Source organism: Juglans microcarpa x Juglans regia, chromosome 7D (genome assembly GCF_004785595.1).
Source record: "Juglans microcarpa x Juglans regia isolate MS1-56 chromosome 7D, Jm3101_v1.0, whole genome shotgun sequence".
NCBI lineage: Eukaryota > Viridiplantae > Streptophyta > Magnoliopsida > Fagales > Juglandaceae > Juglans > Juglans microcarpa x Juglans regia.
The window spans coordinates 25,846,970-25,869,551 of record NC_054606.1 but is presented as its reverse complement, the minus strand read 5'-3'; the positions used below and the strand labels follow the sequence as shown (position 1 = coordinate 25,869,551).

Here is a 22,582-nt window from a genome sequence, read left to right as displayed (position 1 = left end):
TATGATAGAGCCTTGAGACAATGACTGCATGCTGCCACCACCCGACTTCATCGGAGAAGAATAGATTTGAGATGAGCAATCTCTTCGCCAAGTAGAGCTGAATGAGCTACTAGAGTTAGAAATTGATTGGTGAAAATATTTTGATTTAAAATCGTGAAAATGTAGGCAAATTTAAAATCGAGTGAATAAATAAAAATAGGCCTTTAATAGGGCGATAGAGATGTACATAGAGAAGAGAATGGCTTATATCACATCAAAGAGCACTTTCCACGATGAGGCTAGGAGGGCGACGACATCACGACTCACAACACATAGAGAACTTAGAAAAATAGAGAGGAGAGAAGAGTTTCGGGAAAGTGAGGGCCGAGGGGGAGAAGAGGGGTCTCATGCTTTGGACCCCGTTCCAAACTAAAATGATGTTGTTCCACTTGAAATGGAACAATGTTGTTTTGTTCTATAGCACTTCACTGTGGATCATTATCATATGTAAAATGAAATCATTTTATAATTTTTTATTTAAAAAATAAATTAGTCGGAGTTGGAGTTCGGATTCTGAAGTCCAAAATTTTCGACTCTGTCGGAGTCAAAGTTGCCAATTTTTGCCCACCACGTTCAATGGGTACCCTTTAGCCCAAAATGAAAATAAAACAGAATAATCTATGAAGAAGGGCCCAGCCCAGCCTCGTAGTGTCGGAAAAACAATGCTTCAAGTAATATCGTTTCGTTTGCTCAGAGAGAGGGAGGCATCGGAGTGACGGAATATCACTCAAAACGCGCCGTTTTATTCTTCTCTTTCATTCACCCCCATTCTGAGACTATACACCCTCTTCTGCTGGTACTCTCTCTCTCTCTCTCTCTCTCTCTCTCTCTGTGCCACAGATATGGTTCTCTATATATTTTGTTTATTTATTTTTGTATCTTACTTCCGTTTGGTTGCTGAGAAAGCCAATGAAAATACATGTGCAGAATTTGAAGTTTTTGAGCTGCAAATTGGTACTGGGCATAGTTAGAGGGGCAACTTGTTTCATGGTATCTTCAATGATTGATTGTATTTAAGATTTGAAAATTGAGTTTTATTTTTGTTTTTTCGTATTACATGCTGTTCTTATCAACCAAAACATTTCTGAAACAGTTTTAGGGATATGGAAAAAGAGATTTTCAAAGGCTAGTGTCTAACATAATGCTGTTATTTATATTGGGACTATTTTTATATGTTCATTTAAGTTGGTCCTTTTTATACTGTTTCTATTTCCGTATCATTTCATCTATCAAAAACATTTTGAAAAGTACGGCAATATGAAATATAAGTAAAGAAAGAAATGGCTAGGTTTTTTGGAGTTACAATTGTGAAAAGTTGGAGTAATTGGCTTATCTGGGGGAGGAATTTATTTGGATGATAATTTGGTCCTCCCTCATATAAGATTTAAATGTGGCGGATGATTTACTCATTCAATTGTCCATAAAAGAAAATATTTACTCAATCAATTGATATCTACCGGTACCGAACTTTGTGAACAAATTACCTGTCGTAACCTAGTGGCCAAAGGGCCGGCTTGGGATGAACTGTAGACTCGAACATCCTGGGTTTGATTTCGTACAAAGAATTCTCTTAGATTAGTTGATACACGGTTATGGCAGGTGCGGTTGTGTATCCCAGGTTTACTCATTGGGGGTATGTTTGAAGGGCCTGCCTTGGCGAAGTTCCATGTCCAAGCTTTGTGAATGAGTCGAGCATAATGTATTTTGAAATGGTAAATCATAACTGAAAACAATAGATGTTTGAAATACTTGAGTGATTGGGGGAACATGGCACAATATATCTGCAATCTATAAGCAATCAGCAAGTGCTTGGTTTGGGTGCTGTACAAACTAGTCTACTACTAAAAATGAATGCCTATCGTAATGTGAATTTAATTTCATAAGCTGAACCTTTTTTTATAAGTATTTCTGAAGCTGAACTTATAGAACTTATAGGAAACATCTTCCATTTATAGTACTCCCCTGAATGCTTGCGATTTCCCAGTAATAATGTTATTAGGTAAACAAATTAGCGTAAGAATCTTAGAGATTTGAAAACATGGAATGTTAGATATAGGTTTCAAGGGCCTATTGCAGTGAATTTAAAGAAAAGGTGTGGGTCTGTTGTGGCATGATTACTAATTAGTGAACTAAGCATGTTGCTTTGTAGTATTTTGAACCAATGTGATGGACAGCATTTATGCTGTGGATGTAGCTGGAAAATTCATTGTTTCTTCTCCCAGCACTGACCTTAGTTATGGTTGGAATCATGCAGACTTCATCAGCTTCAGTAAAATTCTCTAGATCGTGTGTATCCGCACGGGCAGATTAGGCACTCTGGCTGTACTATTATTGCCTTTTATCTAGCTGGCTCCAGGTCGATGGGATATTCTTCTATTTTCCAAAAAGTACCCTTTTCATACACCAGTTACTTCCACTTTGCGTGTTTATTATATTCTTTATATTACTATGTTTTGAAGTTCCTTGCTGTTATACAATGTTATGCTTTGAGAAAATTTGCTAAGCTCCAGACTTTAACAAACATGTTCACAGGATTAAAATCTTTCTTTGTGACAGACAGACTTGAAATGAAAAGTTTCAAAGGATCTAAATCTTTGTTTGTGACTGATGTTTTACATATATGCCATGTATGTGTGAAGTAACTGAACAAGATGAGTGCAAAGGTCGACACGACATCTGCTGTTGAGCCTCACAGTTCTAAGATGTCTGGAATGAGCACATTATCTGCACCACCAACCAGTAGCCAAAAGGTCTCTATGTTCGCTGCAAAATCTGGATTTGTTATTCCAAGAAACAAATTGTCAGGCTCATTAATTCCTATCATTCGAGGAGGGAAAAAGCTGGGAGGAGGTGATGCGTCTAATGAGGAAAGTACCAACCTGACGCAGAGGAAAACAAAATGGGGCCCCGATCTGACACAGGATGCTGCTGTTAAAAGGGGAAGAGCCTTAGCTTATCAGGTACTTTGAAGATTCTGTTTGCGTCATGTTATGTCCTCTTTCCACTGATGTGATTTCTGTTTTCGTTAACCAAAATTTATCAAAACTATTCACCTTAACCTATCTTCCCCTCTTCTTGTTCATTTTCTATTGTGGACCCGTAACTTGCCAAAAAAGATTGTGGAAATGTAAGACATCTAGTAACTTTCAGTTTAGATGAGAAAAGTTTAAATTTGGAATAGGCCAGAGGCATTTATAGCCCCACTTTGTGGAGGAATATACTGCATGTGAATGGCTTGTATGGAAGCTTCCCTTCTAGGTTTCACTAAGTGATAATACTGCATGTGTGGTACAATTTTGAGCAGACACGAGTGGATCAAATTATGCAACAGCTGAAATTGGGATCTTTGGAGGTTGGGGACACTGAAGGCTCACCGATTGCAGCCGAGCATCCAGATCACAGGTCTCCAAGTCCTCACAACAATGATAAGGTAGAGTCATGTTTGATTTTGGGTTCCTCAATTATTTCTTATTCATTTCTTGGGGATTTCATGTTTTATCTTGAGTAACAAGGTTTAAGCACTGAGATTAGCATTTGTGGATGTAGAAGTCAGAACTATTGGAACTTGAAAAGCGGGAAGTAATAGGTATATTTCACCCTTTTAACAGATTGCTCTCTTTTCTTTTCTTTTCCTTTAATTTCTTTTCTCTCTTTATTATTTCTTCTGTCACATTAATTTTGTCTTTCTATGACTCAGGTGAAATATTAAAATTGAATCCAAGTTACAAGGCCCCACCTGATTATAAACCTTTGTTGAAAGAGTCAAGTGTTCCACTCCCTGTAAGTGTGGATTCTGACCTTCCGTTGCACATGGCATTCAATCTCCCATTTTTGTGTGCTATAACCGCAGTGATGAAAAATTATACTCAAAATCTCTTAATGGGTTACTAGTAATATGGTTGAAAAATATACAGAATACAACATTGTGATGATAGGCATCAAATAATTTAAAATCTGAAGAAGGTTAAAAAAGACTACAAGGTAGAGAAATACTTAAAAGATATGCATGCCTTTACTCCTTGTAATATGAACAGTATCAAAAGAATGTATTCAAAATAATGTTTATTGGCTAAACTTGTTATGGGCGAGAATATTTGATGCCTTTGGAAGAGGTCAAAATCTTTGCAATTATTACGGAATGGATTGTCTCTAAAGTGTGGGCCAATCTCAAGCTTGGTCAGTGGTGCAAGGGCAGCTTAAACGAAAGTACCCATTTATCACAACTAAAGAGTTGAGTAACATGATGAATTGGTCATTTTCTTGGTTTGATTATATGAGGGAACGATCTTAGGTGCCAAGCTCATTTCTGTGATCTGCATGGAACTTTGCCAGAAAATTGATTTGAAGGTGATCTTGGGGGATTTTTTAAACTTCTTAAGCTAGCTAGGGCAATCCTTTGAGCAGCAAATGATTGTTTAATACTCAAACCCTTATCAGAAGGAGGTCTTTCTGGATGTTTGAACAAAAATAGTTTTAACTGATCTAAGATGCGTCATAATTACATTACAATATAAGCTCAAAGCTTACCCTGTGTGGGTGTGTGTGATAAAAGGTGTATTACTCACTAATGATGACATTTTTTTTATAAGTCTAACCAATGATAAGCTTTAGTCTTGCTTATCCATAAATAGATAACATTTGGACAAACTTAGGAAGTGAGATGAGATGAGAATTTTGTGAATAGTAGTAAGATAATTTGTGAATAGTAGGGAGATAGTTTGAGTTAATGTTTTATGAGGTTTTGGGATAGGAGAGAGAAAAAGGTTGAATAAAAAATATTATCAAGTTAAAATATTGTTAAAATATAGTTTTTTAATATTACTTTTGTTTGGGGATTTGAAAAAGTTGAATTGTTTTTTATTTTTTGTTTGAAATTTTGGAAAAGTTGTAATGATTAGTTTGAAAAAGTTGAAATGATTAGTTTGAAAGTATTTGTGTTTAAGTGATGTTTGGGAAGGAGATGAGATGAGAATTTTGGAATGGAAACTTTTTCCAAACAAGCCTGTCTTTAATGTCTTACTATGTGGTTTATTGACTCTGCAGGTCAAAGAACATCCTGGATTCAATTTTATTGGCCTCATATTTGGGCCTGGAGGTGATAATCAAAAGCGATTAGAAAAAGTAAGAAATTTCATTTAGTCATTTGTACAAAGATTAACTATTGGTGAATTTTTATGTACCTTATTCTTGTCTACTACATGCAATACAGGAAACTGGAGCTAAAATACAAGTTTATGGTACCAAAGCGGAGACAGGAGAGAAGGTAATTCTTTCATAATGACAAAGAAGTGATGGCCATATGTAAACATGGGTCTTTCAGTCCTTTCTTGCTCGTATTAAATCTTTATGTACTCTGACAGGTTAAATATCCTTGCCCCAGGAAGATTTGCCTTGAACAGTTTGCGTGAGATTGTAACAAAATTAAGGCTTAGTGGTGTTGACTTGTGTTTTTTGCATTCCTTAAATTATTCACTTTCAGGGAGAAATCAAACTATCTGATGGAAATGAAATCCATGGTGCTTATGAAGAGTTATGTGTTCAAATATCAGCCGAGACATTTGAGAAAGTTGATGCTGCTGTTTCCATCATTGAACTGCTGGTCACCTCAGTATCAGTGAGTTTAATTATTTTAATATTATAAAAAATTATTTTAATAGACTAGTCGCATGCCTGCATGATGCTCCGGAATAGCTTAATTAAATTATTTGTCTGCTGCCTATGTACTTGGGCTACTCTTCTTTATATGATTCAATAAAATTTGATTCTTACTTATAAAAAAAATTCCAAAATTTGATGAGCATTTTGATCTTCTGTGTCCTTACTGTCTTTGTTTCTATGTTAGTAATGGAAAACCTCACAGTTTTCTTGGGTAGAGAGAAGAGCTTTTTATATGGTATGCCAAAGTAAAACTCGATAAGAAAAGTAAGGGAAACTAAGGGAATATTAATCTTAAATGACAAGTCTACATTTAATAACTTCAAATTTAGTTACTTATATTTTTAATTTTCATTTAATGAAACATATAATGGCTGAGTGGATGGTGTGGCTAGAGTCTTTTGTTGATGTCTTATTATGTTCTGACTTTTGTTTTAACATGATTCATAATGCTAACTATCATTACATTTATTTTAGGGGAATTTGACAGCTGTTTCCACAATCTCTACTTCCATTTCTGGGGATAATATAGATATCTCCCGAAGCCAGGATGCAGCCACCTCCAATGTTGGTACTGCTGCATTAGATCAGGGAGTACTACAACCAGTGGCCGGATCTACACAAACGCCCTTGCAGGGTCAATTTCAATTCCCCAGTCCATGGTTTCCATCAGGCCAATCTTCTGGTCTCATTCCCCCTACAAATCCTTCATCTCCAATTTTCAGAAATCATGTCCATTTATCGTCATCTCCCTTGAATCCTTCAAACATGCCTTCTTTGTTTGGGCCTCGACCAACTCCAGCTGCTGGACCCAGTTCAATTCTCCAAAACCAACCAGTTTTCCCCCGACCACAGCCACAAACACAAGTACCATGGCATCCTTACATGGCTCAAATAAGTCCTTTAGGACATATTGGTCCCTTGAGAAGTCCTTTACAGCAGCCTAATGTTTCAGCTCCACTTCCATTTACTGGTAGCCAAACCCTACCAACAAGGCCAGCCCCTATCACAGGGCCATTAATGGCTTCACTTTCTCAACCTATGTCTAGTGTTCTGCCCAGATCACTACTTGACCAACCCCAGATCCCTGCTGGGAGTTCTAGTGTATGGTCTGGAGCCCCTGGAGGTGGTAGTGTTTCAACATCTCTAGGTCTGAGCAACATGGGGCAGATGGCTCCACAGATGGTTCAACCCAACAGGCCTCATCCTCAAAATCCACAACCAGGTGTTGCATCCATGGCTCCTTCAAATATATCAACAGCCAGTTTGGTTTCAACTATCACCTTTTCATCTAGGCCATCCATGCCACAGATTTCTGGTGCTGCTGTGAACCATCCTATTGCAGCTCCACATTTTTTGTCAAATCCACCATCTCAGGTAAGACATCCAGCTGCATTTTCAGCTTCTGTACACCATACACCAGCACCAGTACCTGCACCTAATTCATCTGTAAATCCGGGATTGGGAGCACTGATTCCTTCACCTGGATCGTCCACACAACCACCTTTACCCATGCAATCAGGAATAACAAATTCTGTTGCTCCGAGTACACCAAACTTCACTGTCATAAAACCACCAACAGTGACAGCTCCAAGCTCTGGTAATTTCACTTTTCAACCGCATGGGCCGCAGAACCCAGTCTCTCAAACAGTTGCCACGTTAAGTAGCCAACTTGCAACTCAGAGTACTTCACAGGTGCAGCCTCCAGCACCTCAGGTATCATCTTTCCAGTTGGCTGCGCCCAAACTAATTCCTCAACCAGTCAGTCAAGTCTTTCAGAGGCCATCGTTCAGCAATCTGGTAGGCCAGCCTCAAGCTCCTGTATCTCCTGTTCCCTATGCCAGAACACCAATGGGTCCACCCAGACATCCGTCAATTCCAAATGCAAGTGTTTCACCTAGGACTCCACTCCCACAAATGGGCCTAAGGAACTTCAGTCCAGCTCCCCAAAGGCCTGGTTTCTCTGGTCCTATTGTTCCCAGGCCGGCAAATCCTGTTCAACTTCAACAAAATTATCCAGCTCGAATGAGTAGGCCAGATATCCTCTTTTCTCCAAATCAGCAATTTAGCAACACTTTATCCTTTGCATCTAGTAAGGCAGTTTCTAATCCTGGAGGACAGCAAATTTATGATCCTTTCTCACCTACTTCTGTGTCTACCTCAAAGGCAGAGGGGTGACCCAGCAAAGGTGAGAAACCGGGATAAATACGCAGCACGAGGATTTGATGGACTCGAAATGAAACACTTGTTGGCTAACCATTTGAGATGTAGTTAAGTCCCCAAAATGGAGTATAAATTTTCGTCTATAGAAGTGATATGTTGCTCTTTGTAATCAAATTTCTGGTATAAAGTGACTTTGTTGCAACATGTAATTTTTTAACAGTTTTCTTTGCATCTTCATCTTTTCTTGTCATTGTCTGTCTTCCCCTGAACTATGAATGAAGTTTAAATTGAATTGTTTACTAGAGAAACAACTCCATTGGATAAATTTCTTCTGTTATTTTGCGTTACTATCCTGTGCTGGATTTTGAATGTGATTGAATACGAACTGCTATAAGAGCGAAGTCTTGAGACCAAAGAGGCGTAATGCATTATACATTACAAGTTGATTCCTTGAGCTTCCATTTTCTTTTATTTGCATTTGAGTTCCATATTATGCTGTTGGGCTAATTTCTTGCGGTATCTGTCACTTCGCTTTTATTAACACATGCTATTGAGGGTCATTAAACAGAGGTGGATTTTTTAGTTGAATTCCCTTGGACTGCTATTGTTGAAGAGCCACTTGTTCGTGGCATTACTGTTATGAGTCAACTCCCCACCCTAAACTTGGATTTACAGAGTGATAGTAGCTCGTAGATGCAATGGAACTTCTACAGTTTCGTCGAGAACTATTTGCTTCTGCTTTCTTATAATAAATTGCAAATGATAAATAGTCTGCGTATCCAACGTTCAATCATAGATCCTCTCACACATTGCAGCGTAAATTTGTGGAGCATTTGTAGCTGTTCTTCTCGTTCACCCTTTTTTCCATTTTCTTTGTTCTTATTTGAACTTCACAAATTTACATTAACACAAGTTCTTTTCTCACCATGACATGCTATGGTTTATGAAAATTGAGACTTGAAGGTAGCCAAGTACGGATTTAAAGTGCATTATCAAAGAGAGTGCATGGTCTTTACGCTATATACAATGTTCACAATGTTCACAGTGATTACATACAAGTGAAGCAAGGGTCATTTACTCAGATAGATGGTCCGGATTTGAGTACCCTCTCAAGTTTCTCGGCTTTCGTGTAATCCTTTTTTGTGAGAGGCCCAGCTGGAAAAGGAGTGATTTCCACAATTACGTGGGGTGTTGGGAGCTCATCAAACAGAGCCCTCACATTGTTGCAACAAACACTTTCTCCATGAGCACTCTCCCTCCTAATTTGACAGCCCTGATCAAAATCAAAATTTGTATCAGAGTCTTACAGGTACTACCTTTTTAAGTATGAAAAATACATTGGAGCCAATAGAAAAGAAAATGAAAAAGGAAGAAAGGGTTTAATTATAGACCTAGTTCATGAAATTTGATATACCTTGTGAGAAGTGGCATCCCTGAAGTGATCATCATCGGATAATAGGGATGCAATAGCTTTAAGTAGGCGGCGCCCCTCAGTTTTAGAAGGTACTCTGTAGTTCCTTCTAAGTGTACCCTTTGTTGTAGGATGCCATTTGCTTACTAATTTCCTTCTATCAGCTGCTTCATCAACTGTTCAAGAGAAAAAGAATTAGGAAATAGCTTTACACTAAATAAATAATAGAGCTTTGAATAGAACCTTTGGAGACCCTCCACCCCATCCGCCCCACTCCACTTCCCCCTCCAAGCACTTGACGAAAGAAGAAAGCTAGTATAATATATATGTTGGCATCGCATTGGATTGGTCTTCATAACAATAGATGCATGCATGCAGTAGAAATTAGAAACACCTACGATTCTCAGTCAACCTAAGAATGCATCCCATACATAATCATCCAGTTTTTTATTTCAGTATCAGTTCAGCTATCCTCTTTATCCAGTACTCCACGATGCCCCCGTTAACCTTTCTTTTTTTTTTTTTTTTAAAAAAAAAAAAAAAGGATTCCACATATTAGCTCTGCAGGACCACCATTTTTTAATCGACTATAGGGTTCAGTAATCAGGTGTGCATTCTATAAGTGCCAGGCACACTGAGGCCATGACTTCAGTTTTAGTTAATTAAATTGAATAAGGTAGCATCTCCATATTTTAATTTCATTGGTTATTTTCTTTTTTCTTTTTTATTTTATGATGAAACACCAAATGAGTAAATTTCTCCCAATTCATTCAATCCACGTATCTGCTTTTTCTCGTACCACAGAAGATAGAGAATCATCACTATCATCACCACCATGGTACTTTTGGTTTAATCAAAATGACATTTTTAAGAATTTCCATTATTTCCGAGATGCTCCATTTTCCCTCCCGATAATATGGTTGGTCTAGAATCTTGACATATTACTTTATCAAGCGTCTAGCATTTCAAATTGCTCATGAAATCACTGCTTATGACCTTCAAAATTTAAGCCAAATAATAACCATAGGCTGAAAATAATAATATTCAACAAAGTCCGCTACAGTATCATTTTGTTTTTATTGGTAAGTCTGCTACAATATCATAGGGGAAAATAGGAAGATTGTGGTTTCAAAATACTTATGTATTAATTCTTATGATCCTTGCCTAAGTTAAAGGTGCATTCAAATGTCAACATATCTATATGAATAAGAGATTTTCAGAAAATGAAGAAAGCTGAAATTATATTAGTTATAAAAAAGAAAGCTGAAATTGTTCATCTGGGTATTTCTCTCACTAATCCCCCTATTAATTGCTCAATAAAAGTGGGTATATACTATCAGTTGGGGCCTGAAGGCAAGCAGCTTCGATTTTTTTCCTTATAAATTACAACATGTTGATGTAGCAAAATACATTACTTTCATTAATGCGAGCAAACACATAACTATACATATAGGAACTGCCAAACCCACAAACCTGGTTTCCCTCGAATGCTCTCCAACCACTTGGAGAAACCCAAGTCACCAGATTCACCATCACCACCAACATCGCTTTCCAACTCTAAATCAAGGAACGAGAAAACAAGGCAAAAAGACTTGAGTAAGAGACACCAAAAATCCAATATAAGAAAAGAATATTACACAAAAGAACCCAGAAAAGAAAATAAATAAATCCCATTATTACAGAAATAGAAAAAGCCGACCTGAGAAAAGTGGGTTTGATTGAGATCCAGCAAGGCCAGCCTTCAAAAGGGCGTAGAAAATAAAAAGCCTACCAGCCCATAAAACAGGAGCTTCAAGCAAAGAAGCATGAGTAGTACTAGTAGTGAGCGTGGAGGTATGGGTTCTGCTATGTTGTGATCTTTTGCCCAAAGACAGTAATGTTTTGAGGGATTTGGCGGGTTCAATTTGGAAGAGAGGAAAGAGGGTCTTGGGCAGCAAAGTGGTGTGGGATTTGGATGGAAAGGGAGATGCGAAGTTGGTGTGGAGAAGAGACAGAAGCATTTCTTTAGATTGAGCTTACACTACTCTGTTACTGAGAATGAGTTGGGTCATCACTTATCAGAAAGAGAAGCTGAAGAGAGGAACGGCGTCGTTCTATGATTTTATTCATTAAGATGCATAAGTAATGTTTAACACACTTAGCCTGTCAAAAACAAAAACAAAAAAAAAAAAAGATACACACTTAGGATATTTAAGTCCCACACACTCCATTTGAGAAAATCGGACTACTATTAAGAAATAAATTTTTTATGTAAATTTTATATTTGCCTATTTTTTTAAAAAGATAATAGGATCACATTTTTTTTTTATTGGTCAACAAAGTTTTATTGTGCATAAAATAGATAAAAGTCCGAGTATAGATGAAATAAGAAATTCTATTTGCAGTTCTCAAATAAGGACTGCATGTACAAGCCCTTCATTAAATGAAAAAATATATAATTTTGATAAAGATATTATTGTAATTTTAAAAAAATTTAAAGATAAAATTAATTAGACTTGTAATGCAGTCTCCAAATAAGAATTGTATGAAGCATTGCTCAGATGAAATATACAAAGCATAACGAGACTATCACATCTTAATACTGTAAAAATCAATTTCCATCCCTTCAATACTTTAATTACCAAGAGTTCTTAATATAAATATTTTAACTATTACTTTTAATTAAATAATCTAAGTTTGAGTAAAGAAAAACTTATTTAAGAGTTACGTTACTTACAAATAGGCATATAATGCGCTATTTTTGTGGGTTTCATTAAAAAATAAAATACATAAATACTTTTTATGTTAATGCTTCATCCTTCCATATCAAAATGATGCGTTGAATATCTCAATAAGCACAGATTAAACGAATTTATAAATAGTTTATATGACAATCTTTGGTTACAAGTACCATAGAAAGAGATCTATCCATTCCTTAAACAGAAATGATAAAACCACGGGGAAGGGAGCATGGAACACTTATTTCCTAAATTCTCACATGGGGATGGGGATGGGGATGCATGCATGCGTGGAGCCCTCAGTCTCCAATAATTCTAAGGACGAATGGATATCTGTTGGCGGATAATTTTCATGTCATTGTCATCTTATCCACGAGTATGGTACATTTCCTTTTTGTTTTTCCTTTCTTTTTTGAAGGAAAAGAGGAGGCAGCTAATACACATTTATATAAAACCAGCAACAGCAATCAACATACGGCACAACAGCACTAAGATAAGTAACCTATACTACAACAACAAACACTCTATACAATGGCAACGGGAAAACTGCCCAATAGCAAGCGTTCATGGAGCAGTTTGCATCAACATGACACTTTGCGAAAATTGCAAGCTTTACATAAGTTTCTGTCCCCCAAATGGAAAAGAAATACCAATTCAATGTGCAATCGAAATGACCGTGTGTATTTCCTTTCTATTTCTCGATTTGAATACATTTTTTTTTTCTTTTTTCTGTTGGGTGATAAAACTAGAAAAGCTTGAGGCTAATGTATATTACAAAAGGAACCATTGGCTACAAAGTGGTAAGACAAGGGGTTTAATTCAACTAATTCAATATGTCAAATGTTTATATCTTTACAAACCGAACATCATTCTGACCAAACGCATTCCCACATGCAGGACATTTCCGATGGCGGATCTCTAGATTCTTTTGGATGCATGGATTGCAGAAAAGATGATAGCACTTCACGATTACAACCTGTCAAATATAAATCACACCCACATCTATCAACCTAATACTGATATATTATTAACTAAAAGGATCCACAAGGCCTGATAAGCCAAATCAATATATTTAGCTTGAAATGGAAACAAGGATTGCAGGGTGGAAACGAGCATGTATATGGCAAAGTTACCTCCTTTGGACGATCGGAACACACACTACACTTAAGAATAGACTTGCAGCTTTTGATTTCATCTTGGAGTTTCTGTATTGCAGCCTCTCCAGTTTCAGAACTCATATCAGCAACTTTGATATTCAATTCCCTAAGCTCTTCTTCAAGCTTTTTCCTCGAGCTTCTGCTCAACACAATTCCAAATACTTAGATGCAAATATGGTTTGAAACATTGCAACTAATAGATACTTAAAGAGCTAGTAATCCGACAATTTGAGTGGTTCCTGATCAGTATTGCACGTGATACATCAGTGAAAAGCTACCATCTTCTTAGCAGTAGGTCCCAAATGGCATCATAAAAAAGTCAAAACTGTATGATGATAATTTTGATAGAGGAAGTTGTATGATGAATAGAAAGTACAAGATTAGACCATTATAGTTGAAATAAACTCAACTCTAGAGGGAAGAGAACAGCACCTTTCATTCTCCAATTCAAATTGGAGATCGTCCCCATCCTGCTGAATTTGTTCATATTCCTTCTCAGAGGAAGCAACAGCAGATTTAAGCCACTTTAACTCCTTCTCAGCCTCAGCCAATTCCCACTTGGCCATTTCCAGGTTGACTGCAAAATGTCTCTCTTCTTGGGTAGATTTGATGGCTTCTGTCAGACAAGTCTCCATCTGCATGATTGATTGAAATTCAGGTTGATACAGGATAAAAGTGACAAACTTTCTAGAGTACCAGAAAACATTACCTGCTCTTCACTGTAGGAAATTTTCATTTTTAAGGATTCTACTGACGCGTTAATTTGTTGAAGTTGCTTTGCCAATGCCTGCTTCTCAGATAGTAAAACACTCTGTGCCTGCTTTGTCTTTACACTCTCAGAAACAAGCTGCATGAAAGATTCATGAAACAATTAGGAATGACCAGCCCCCCAGTAGTCAATTGAATCACGGAAGTAAGCAACTGATGTGATTAAACAAAGACATTGTAACAAAACTAACATCAACGTAGATGATGACGAGACAGACCTTGATATTATAGTCGTCCCTCTCTGTCAGCTGCTGCAACAGATGTTGGTTCTGAGTCTGCATATCTTCGTATGCTTGACCAATGGTCTGCAGAAAAAAAATTGCCAAGGAGGGAAAAAAAAAAAAACTATTCAAAGCAGAAAAATAGAAGATGCAGTCAGATATTAAAGGAAAATATTTGCAGCTAATTTGTAAAAGTAAAAAAGAAATGCCTAGAACACCTCAATTTCGGATATGTATGCTTCTGCCTCCCCATCTTTACTTCGAATAGCTTCAGTAAGCTCCAAAACATCCCTGCAGATAAAAGGGGGAAAAAATGAAAAAGCATAGTCCACTGATTTTTTAAATGTTGGTTAATTTTTTCTCTAGTTGCAATCATGAAGAATAATCAATCTGTAGTATCAATAGTCATTATGGCACTAGCAGGCAACTAGCAATAGCAGCTTATATGGAAGCATTATTTTGCAACTGAACAAAGTTCGAAACACTACAAACTAAAAAATAGAGAGATAATTGAACCCTGTTCTCACACACCAAACTCTGCCACATTCTACGAACAATATATTGGAATAGGCATAGGAACTATCATCCCTCTCATTAAGACCTTGACAGGGTGTAAGATTTGCTTAAACAGCGAACCAAACTGTGTTGCCACACTCATACTGTGTCATGAACATACCTTGACAACTCAACATATTCTCTGGAAGCATTCCACGTGCCCATTTATGATAAAACCAAATCATTGACAATTATATTTAACCAGGCCAAATATCTTCTTAAACACCCTAAAATGCATTTTCTTCACCTTGTAACAGAAAAGACAATACACCAACACAAAAAAAAAAAAAAAACCAAAAGGACAATACAGATCCTAGTGCATCACTTCACAAACTACACATCTCCAGAAAATCAATTCACACAGAATAGAAAACCGTATTTCTCAACAAAGATAGCACTAGCTGTCTAATGTTCTACACAATCTATGAAAACTCAGCAAGATCTTAAAACAATTTTCTTGTTCTCGAACATCCCCCCCCCCCCCCCCCCCCCCCCCCCCCCCCCCCCCCCCCCCCCCCCCCCCCCCCCCCCCCCCCCCCCCCCCCCCCCCCACAAACAAAAACAAAAAAAAGACAGCACCCACTACCTTACACTGCTCATAACCCTGATCCTTTTACCAACCCCCATCCCAGCTCATACGGAGGGGGAAAAAAACTTTAAAAAAATTGAACTAATCTACAGCCATTAAAAAGCCAAAAAAACCCAGTGTCCATACAATTAAAAATAGAATCTATTCAAGTAAAGAAACCTCTCAGAAGCATCCAATTTAGCCCTCAAATCAGCTATTTCAGCTTCAGCAGCAGAAAGCCGTTGTTGACAAGCAGCCTCAGCTTCATTGGCAGCTTTCACTCTCAACTCCAGACTATGCTCATCTAAAGCATTTCTCAAGACTTCAGCTTGTGAGTGAGCTCTGCGTTCTGATTCTTTGATTTCCATCAAATCTCTGCAATTCAAAATCTAAAGGTTAAATGTAGGTATAGGAGATGCATATACCAACCTCACAGAATAGAAGGCAAAAACATTGTGGAATGAGGAAAAATTGCAAAATTAAATCAACACCAAAACATTGAGAGACAGCTCAATCTGTCATTACATTACATCCAAATGAGCTGTATGTCAAAATCACATAAATCCTAACCTCCTATACAGACAATAAATTTTTCTATACAAAATGTGTAATCATCCTGAGTTTCTACATCCTAATGAGATGTAATTTTATCTATTGAACTGATTTCATGACACAACAGCAGCGACCGACGAAGTCAATATTATGCTTGCATTCTGCTTATTGATACAAAATCCACCAATATCCAGACAGATTACCTTTATGCATAGGGTTTTACAGATCCTCAGAATTGTGACTTCCTTTTATAATAGCAAAACTGCTAGATGATCATCCTTTAAAACTTAACAGCAACATAAACATTCCAAGCGCAGGGAGTAAAGAAACAAGCATAACAAAAATGCATACATATCAAATGATTTCTACGATATCAATTTACCTGTTTTCATAACTTTCCTGTCCATACATGTCTAAGAAGATTTGCAGTTCCAGTTTTTCCTTCTGCAACTGCTCAATCTGCAATATATTCATCTTTAAGGGTTGCTAATAGTAGCACTATTAAAAAGCATATCATTTTAAAGAAATTGGCACTGATGATGCCAAACTTAAGAACAAATATCTCAAAATATTTTTGTTCTTTCTGTTCTACTGTTCTACTGTATTGTGTTTTCTTTAGTTTTATTTTCCAGTATATTCATGATTTGCTCAAAATTGCACCAAAATTGTTTTTCTTTCTCAGAATTCTTTTTGACAGAATATCCTTATCAGAACGTAATCTTGTTTCCACAACCATGCAAGTCAATTGTGACCTATAGCCACAATATTGACAGATGACGTTTGCAGACAGTTCATTAGTGAATCAGCCATGATGTCTACGTAAAACAGAAAAAGACTATGAAACAAAAAATAATAATAATTCAAAAAATACATTTGACTGAGCAGGACATACTTTAGAAGGTTAGATATGACAAAAGTTCAGTCAAATTGAATCTTGGAAAATTAAATTGAGGTTGGTTAGACACAGCAGGGACTGAAATTCAAAGACTATATGTAATTCGGGGAAAATACAAGATCAATACTCAGAAAGATACATAAAAGCAAAATATAACAATTTTTTTTACAAGTAAAAAAGCAAAATATAAAAATATTAATTCCACCAAACAAAAGAAAATCCCATTTTCAAATGATTGAGAGAAATTCGTCCACCTGATACACAAGGAGTGATGAAGCATGCAATCAACACCAGAATTGATAATATTACCAGTTCCTTGAGAGAATTGATCCCTGCCATCTGTTCAGCACATTTGTCTGCTAAGCTCTGCTTTTCATTGTTCTAAATCAAAAACAAAGGAATGGGTAAATTTCAAGAGTCTACTATAAGAGGAACAAACCACAACATAGATATATACATACATTTTATACGTAATCACAACATAAATGTAGTATGAATAAAAGGAAAATCTTCACTATAATTAGCAATTCCATAAATAAGGAGAATATGTCTAATAAGAGAAGGAACGACATAGTTAGATGAGACAAAACCTTCCTATTTAGCTGAGCTTTTAGAGATTGTGCTTCCTCACGCAAGGACAGTGCTTCATGAGCTGTCTCCCTCCATCGCTTCAATTGAGCTTTCATCATTCCCATTTCTTTAGACAAAGCCGAAGACATTACATGAAACTCTGATTTAATGTCCTTTCTACCTGCAGCAGGCAATACCTTTACAAACCTGAAGAACCATTAAACTACCACCATAAGAATAAAGTAAAAACGAGTACATAATTTGACCTGCATCCTGCAGAGCTTCTTCCATTTTTATCTCAAGATCATTTTTTTCAATAACACACTTCTGCAGCTGATGCTCTAGCTCTTCTATCCTAGATTCAGCATTATCAACGGCATTCCTCACAACATTTGCGGATTCTAATTTTGCAATCACCTCCTTCTCCCTTCTCATGAAGAGAGGCCTGTCAGCCTGAAAGCATAAATTTAAACAAGATCCCATATAGAAAAGCATAAAAAGCATGCGCAACACATAACACAAGACAGCTCAACCTGCAGAGAGTCTGTCAATACTTTGTAGCGCTCCACTTCAGCATTCCAATGTTGGAGTTGATCATTTCTCAAAGAGTATAAACGAGAGGTGCGCACATATTTTTCATCTTTCAGTTCATTCTGTAACAATTGGATATCAAATGAGATTCGTGTATTTAACAAAGCTGGTTACACAGTGACTCGCTGAGTAAAATGAATATCAACCCAGAAATACAAAGAACTCGATTTCAAAAACCTGAAGATCTTGCAACTGTTTTGACAAGACTTGATTCTCTTCCTGAGCATCTTGAAGCTCAGAAAGACGATCTTCAGCCAGTACCTACATTTTGCATAGCACGTGAGAGAGAGAGAGAGAGAGAGAGAGAGAGAGATGGCAAAAGAGACTCCTTTACATTGTAATACCTTTGCTTCCTCAATGGAGTCCTTTAATTCTCGCAAACCCATTGTCTTATCTGCAGGCTTTTCAGGTGACAAGTTTCCATTGACTGTACCACGAGTTGGAGTAGGTATCCAAGATGCTCCATCCTTTTGCATTTGGAGGTTGACTAATTTTCTTCTACTCTCTTCAAGTTCTGTCATGCACTCATCCAGCTCACCTTTTGACATAAAAAGCAGATACGCAATCAATATACAATCATGAGGTTCTATCTACCACAATTGGAGAATTTGGGTCATTCTAACCATCTGCCATCATACTTCTTGAATCTCTATCTGTCAACTGATCTTGACAATTACACTATAATGGTATATATTTTCGACATTATAAAAATAGGTTCACAAAGAACTATCTCAAGGACCTGCAAGACGCTTAATCTCAGTTTCATCTGCGGAATGGCTGCTGATGTAAGTTTGAATCCTCTCGATGTATTCTATATGCTTCAAGTGGAGAACACCAATCGCTTCACGCAGCTTAATAGCCTCCTCTTTCATCATATCGTCAATCTTAGACAATTGGATGATAGCATCTAAGAACCCAAACATGTTATAATGACAGAGTCAGTTCAAGTTTCATGAAAAATAAAACTGCTACTGCAAAGTTTCACAAAAGAAGAGGGCCAAACAAACCATAAGAAAAAGAAAGGAATAATAAATTTACAATTGGACCTCACAGAAACAAAAAAATTCAGACCTTCTGACGATAGCTTTCCATGCAATGTCCGAGCAATGCTTTCCGTTTTCACCCTTTGATCATTAATGGTATCTTCCAGGAGTTTCAACAACTCACTAGTAGATGAATGACGCAGAGCAAGGGCTTCTTCAACATATTTAATGATCTCTTTGTTACCATTAACATCAATAGAATCTCTCTTTAGCAGTCTACAAAGAAATATTTCTTCTGCAGGACATGAGGGAACTGAACCTAAAGTTTACCGCAAACCAATCAATCTCATATGATATGGAAGAACTTACAGTCCAATTAAGTGATCACACAGGGAAAAAAAAAGAATATATTAAGGAGCATAAAAATGAAAAAGAATATATTAAGGAGTATAAAAATGAAAAAAAAAAAAAACCTCGACAATGATCAGCATGGTCCAGAAATTCTAAAGCAATCTGGCCTGCCCCAGCTCGTACCCCAAGAAGGATCAAGTCATCAACTAACTGAACAACAAAATAATGAAAAATCTCATTGGGAACTGCAAAATTCATATAGAGTAGAGAAGGAGAGTGTACAAAAAAACATGATAATCAAGAATCAACCTGATTCCAAAGTTGGTTCACTACAATTAACACATCATCATATGAACATTGGTTGTCTTTTAATTCCTTAATTTTTGCCTCAAGCTCATGCAACTCATGTTTCTGTACATCTATCTGCTGAAGAAGTTTCTGGTTCTGGTGCTGGAGAACTGTCGCATCAACCTGCACAAAATTAAATGATGTTCTAGTTATTTGCCCTGAAACTGTCACTATGATGATGACAAAACCATTCTCTGTAGGACCAGATCAAACAGACAAGTGACAGAAAGGTGGAAATACAGAAACAGAGAAATTTCACATTCCAACTACCAAAAAGGCATAAGCTAAAACTCAGCAGCCTAAATGCTTCATTCTGTATCAAAAAGATTGTTAATGGTGGATTGCTTGAGAAACTAATTAATACTATATAGGATGGATTCACAAATATTTCACATATAGAGTGCACAGATTCAGAAGGTTCTGTAATGACTCCGGGAAAGCACTTGCCACATATGTGGTATAACCTAAAAAAGACTAGTAATTTGAAGCTTCCCTAAAATCCCTTTTAAAGCCTTTTTTCACCTAGTAAGTAGCCAATGTAGGAATTAGCAGTCATAATTACTTTTATAACTTATCCCCTCTATATGAGATTCCTTCTCCCAATCTGTGACTCGCGTGTTATATACATTGCTCGAGTAGCTCTGATATCATAATCTCTGACTCTATATAAGGGAAAGCGCTACTCACATATGCGCTATAACTCCAAAAAGTCTAATCAGTTTGAAGTTTCTCTAGAATCACTATAAAGACCAATTTCACCTAGAAAATAACATAAATATTACGTGATAAAAAATTTTCTGAGATTGGCTTTTATGTTTTGATTGACTTTTTTTATTGGTACCAAGTGTCTGAGAACAAAGTTCTGATGAATCCCGGGAGTGCACAGGCCCTTGGCAAGGAGTTGCCGCACCTCGAGTAAATCAAGGGGAAATTCCCCCAGATCAATAGCCCCTAGAAATTGTTTGCACCCAAGAGGATTCGGACCTTAGACCTGGAGGGAGCATACCATCAAGACCAAGACCCTTACCACTTGAGCCAACCCAAGAGGATTCAATGTTTAGGTTTTGACTTACTACAATATAAGCTCAACCCAGCTGATCCCAAAAGTCATCTCAAACAACAAAAGACCTTGTCTTTTCCAACTCTTTCCAGTAACCAAGTGAAGGATAAATCAACTTCAGCTCAAATGCACCCAAAAGATATTTTGATCTCACTTTGGATAAGGATATATCTTCCCCAGAAAAATGGTGAAACCTCTTTCCTCAAGCCCCAACAAAATTCCAATTTATTCTCTTTTCTTACACTTCCCAGCAACCAAACACAGATCAATTCTCTGTAATGAACTGGACCACAAGTTCATCTTAATTGCATCCTATAGAACCTACTAGGAAATTAAGAAAAATTGAATGAAAACAATTTTTCTCATGCCTGGAGATCTAATATCACGTACAAGTTATAAAAGAAAATGAAACTTGTATCTTTCCCTACACGTTCTGAGCTACCAAAAGAAGCACTACTCTGTGTTTGCTTCAATCAGGAGCCCGCTGAGTTCAGATTGATTGCAACCAAATAGCTCCAATCAACCCATATAACCCAATCGAAGGCAATTTTGTTTTCAAAATTTTAATCCTTACTCTATTTTCCTAAACCTTCACAAAAAACCAAAACAACCTAATTCTTTGCCAACTTGAACAAAAATCAATAGCGCAAATTATTAAGAACAACAGAGTTCTAAATAACCCTCTTGTTCACGACTGATATTATATATATAAATATACACATAAATATATCTTTCATTCCCGGGTTTCTAGTATTAGGAAAAAAATCAAAACTAGAAAAAAAAAAGGAGTTGCGTCATTTTCCCACGTATTTATCGGGGACCAGACGGAGAATAACAGTAGAAACAAGAGAATTAAATATAAAATGAGGGCTTACGCTTCTGTCGTTGGGTGGCGAAGTGGTGGAGTTCCGAGCCATGGCGGAAGACACTGAGTTAAGATGATGCCGCTTCCTCTCGGGCTCATCGGAGTCCTCGTTCTCCATTCACTCTCCGTAACGAACGACACCTTTAAGTCGGAAAAGTTGGAGCTCTGCAGAACCTAAAAAGAAACCAACGGAGAACTTGCTCTAAACGACATCGTAACAATGGCGGCTGCATTTATCCCAAGCGGCACCGTTTTGTTTGCCGATTAAAATCTTTTTAAATTTGTTGTTATCAATTTTGGGTCGATTTATGGTGAAATAACCTGTTTAAAAAATAGAATACTAATTATATTAGTGATTCATGTAATGCTCGGTGATAATAAATAAAAGTAATGAATTATAGCTTCAAGCTCATGTAATTTCTTGGTTGAGCTAATTAAGAGATGATTCGTTTTAATCAAATAAGTGGATTGTACGTAGTTGTGACCTTAAACCATGCATGATTGATAGAAAGACATTACGGGTGCATGTCGTGTCTATTTTATCTGCATTTTGTAGGAAAACTTACTTCACTTTCACTTAATTCCCATGCATGTTCTTATTCAGGAAAAAATAAGAACATCGTGTGATATATAGCTAGAGACGGAAAAATTAAATCGTCTATAGCACCCAACCGCCACTGTCCCAATGCATGAGTTGAGCTTCTTGTGCCAAAGGGGAGTAGAGTGGGATGCATGAAACGCATTTTGAAGTCACTAAAGTCATAGAGTCGGAATGGCGCGTGAATCACACATGTTGATCAGACGACAACATTTCTTAATCAATCTCGTAGATCAACACATATAAAGAACTCGATAGTGTGATGCATGTACAAGAAAGTTATAAATTAGACATTTTTAGATTTTGATAGAGATAAAAATATGAAAAAAACAAGAGAGACAAAAAAAAAACTCTATAAACATTGAGAAGAGGCCGGGGGAGATGAAAACATAGAGAATGGAGCAGTCCCCAGGCAGGAAAGAGAGATTCTTGGGTGTTTAGAGAGAAGGAAGAGGAATTTCAGAGAGAGAGAGAAGTTGGATTCCTTTATTTAATAAAATACGTACTATGTTGAT

General features: G+C 37.0%; 3 protein-coding genes across 10 annotated transcripts; 1 reads left to right on the top strand and 2 right to left on the bottom strand.

The window, feature by feature from the left end:
• The first annotated feature begins 685 nt into the window (after nt 1-685).
• Nucleotides 686-8,182, top strand: LOC121239999 (atrophin-1). 8 transcript variants are annotated; one of them, XM_041137424.1, is made up of 12 exons: nt 686-835; nt 967-1,029; nt 2,294-2,395; nt 2,679-2,999; nt 3,344-3,469; nt 3,586-3,625; nt 3,737-3,819; nt 5,083-5,160; nt 5,249-5,302; nt 5,519-5,653; nt 6,172-6,739; nt 6,785-8,182. In XM_041137424.1, exons 4-12 carry the CDS (start codon nt 2,691-2,693, stop codon nt 7,870-7,872), a joined length of 2,481 nt encoding a protein of 826 aa, XP_040993358.1. In that variant the 5' UTR covers nt 686-835; nt 967-1,029; nt 2,294-2,395; nt 2,679-2,690; the 3' UTR covers nt 7,873-8,182. The 8 variants fall into 8 exon arrangements, with proteins under 8 accessions (XP_040993358.1, XP_040993357.1, XP_040993359.1 ...); XM_041137423.1 differs by having other exon boundaries at nt 2,294-2,426; XM_041137425.1 differs by lacking the exon at nt 2,294-2,395 and adding an exon at nt 1,639-1,751.
• Nucleotides 8,183-8,821: 639 nt separating this feature from the next.
• Nucleotides 8,822-11,328, bottom strand: LOC121240000. The gene is made up of 4 exons (XM_041137430.1): nt 10,968-11,328; nt 10,742-10,825; nt 9,272-9,444; nt 8,822-9,130 (listed from the first exon to the last, which is right to left on the bottom strand). Exons 1-4 carry the CDS (start codon nt 11,266-11,268, stop codon nt 8,936-8,938), a joined length of 753 nt encoding a protein of 250 aa, XP_040993364.1. The 5' UTR covers nt 11,269-11,328; the 3' UTR covers nt 8,822-8,935.
• Nucleotides 11,329-12,517: 1,189 nt separating this feature from the next.
• LOC121239998 (E3 ubiquitin-protein ligase BRE1-like 2) lies at nt 12,518-21,636 on the bottom strand. The gene is made up of 19 exons (XM_041137420.1): nt 21,480-21,636; nt 19,506-19,667; nt 19,319-19,406; nt 18,934-19,164; nt 18,602-18,769; nt 18,207-18,400; nt 18,040-18,123; nt 17,805-17,924; nt 17,538-17,724; nt 17,292-17,452; nt 17,011-17,082; nt 16,189-16,265; nt 15,435-15,629; nt 14,350-14,422; nt 14,129-14,215; nt 13,852-13,989; nt 13,575-13,777; nt 13,119-13,281; nt 12,518-12,961 (listed from the first exon to the last, which is right to left on the bottom strand). Exons 1-19 carry the CDS (start codon nt 21,585-21,587, stop codon nt 12,830-12,832), a joined length of 2,643 nt encoding a protein of 880 aa, XP_040993354.1. The 5' UTR covers nt 21,588-21,636; the 3' UTR covers nt 12,518-12,829.
• Nucleotides 21,637-22,582: the final 946 nt, after the last annotated feature.

Coding starts and splice junctions, on each gene's coding strand:
- LOC121239999 (XM_041137426.1), top strand. CDS start 2,691: ATGAGTGCAAAGGTCGACACGACATCTGCTGTTGAGCCTCACAGTTCT. Junction 3,626..3,736: donor TGAAAAGCGGGAAGTAATAG/GTATATTTCACC, acceptor TCTATGACTCAG/GTGAAATATTAAAATTGAAT. Junction 3,820..5,082: donor AGTCAAGTGTTCCACTCCCT/GTAAGTGTGGAT, acceptor TTGACTCTGCAG/GTCAAAGAACATCCTGGATT.
- LOC121240000 (XM_041137430.1), bottom strand. CDS start 11,268: ATGCTTCTGTCTCTTCTCCACACCAACTTCGCATCTCCCTTTCCATCC. Junction 10,826..10,967: donor ATCAAACCCACTTTTCTCAG/GTCGGCTTTTTC, acceptor TCCTTGATTTAG/AGTTGGAAAGCGATGTTGGT. Junction 9,445..10,741: donor GAGCATTCGAGGGAAACCAG/GTTTGTGGGTTT, acceptor TCTCTTGAACAG/TTGATGAAGCAGCTGATAGA.
- LOC121239998 (XM_041137420.1), bottom strand. CDS start 21,587: ATGGAGAACGAGGACTCCGATGAGCCCGAGAGGAAGCGGCATCATCTT. Junction 18,124..18,206: donor ACTCCATTGAGGAAGCAAAG/GTATTACAATGT, acceptor TGCAAAATGTAG/GTACTGGCTGAAGATCGTCT. Junction 13,990..14,128: donor GGGACGACTATAATATCAAG/GTCTGTCTCGTC, acceptor TCTTTCATGCAG/CTTGTTTCTGAGAGTGTAAA.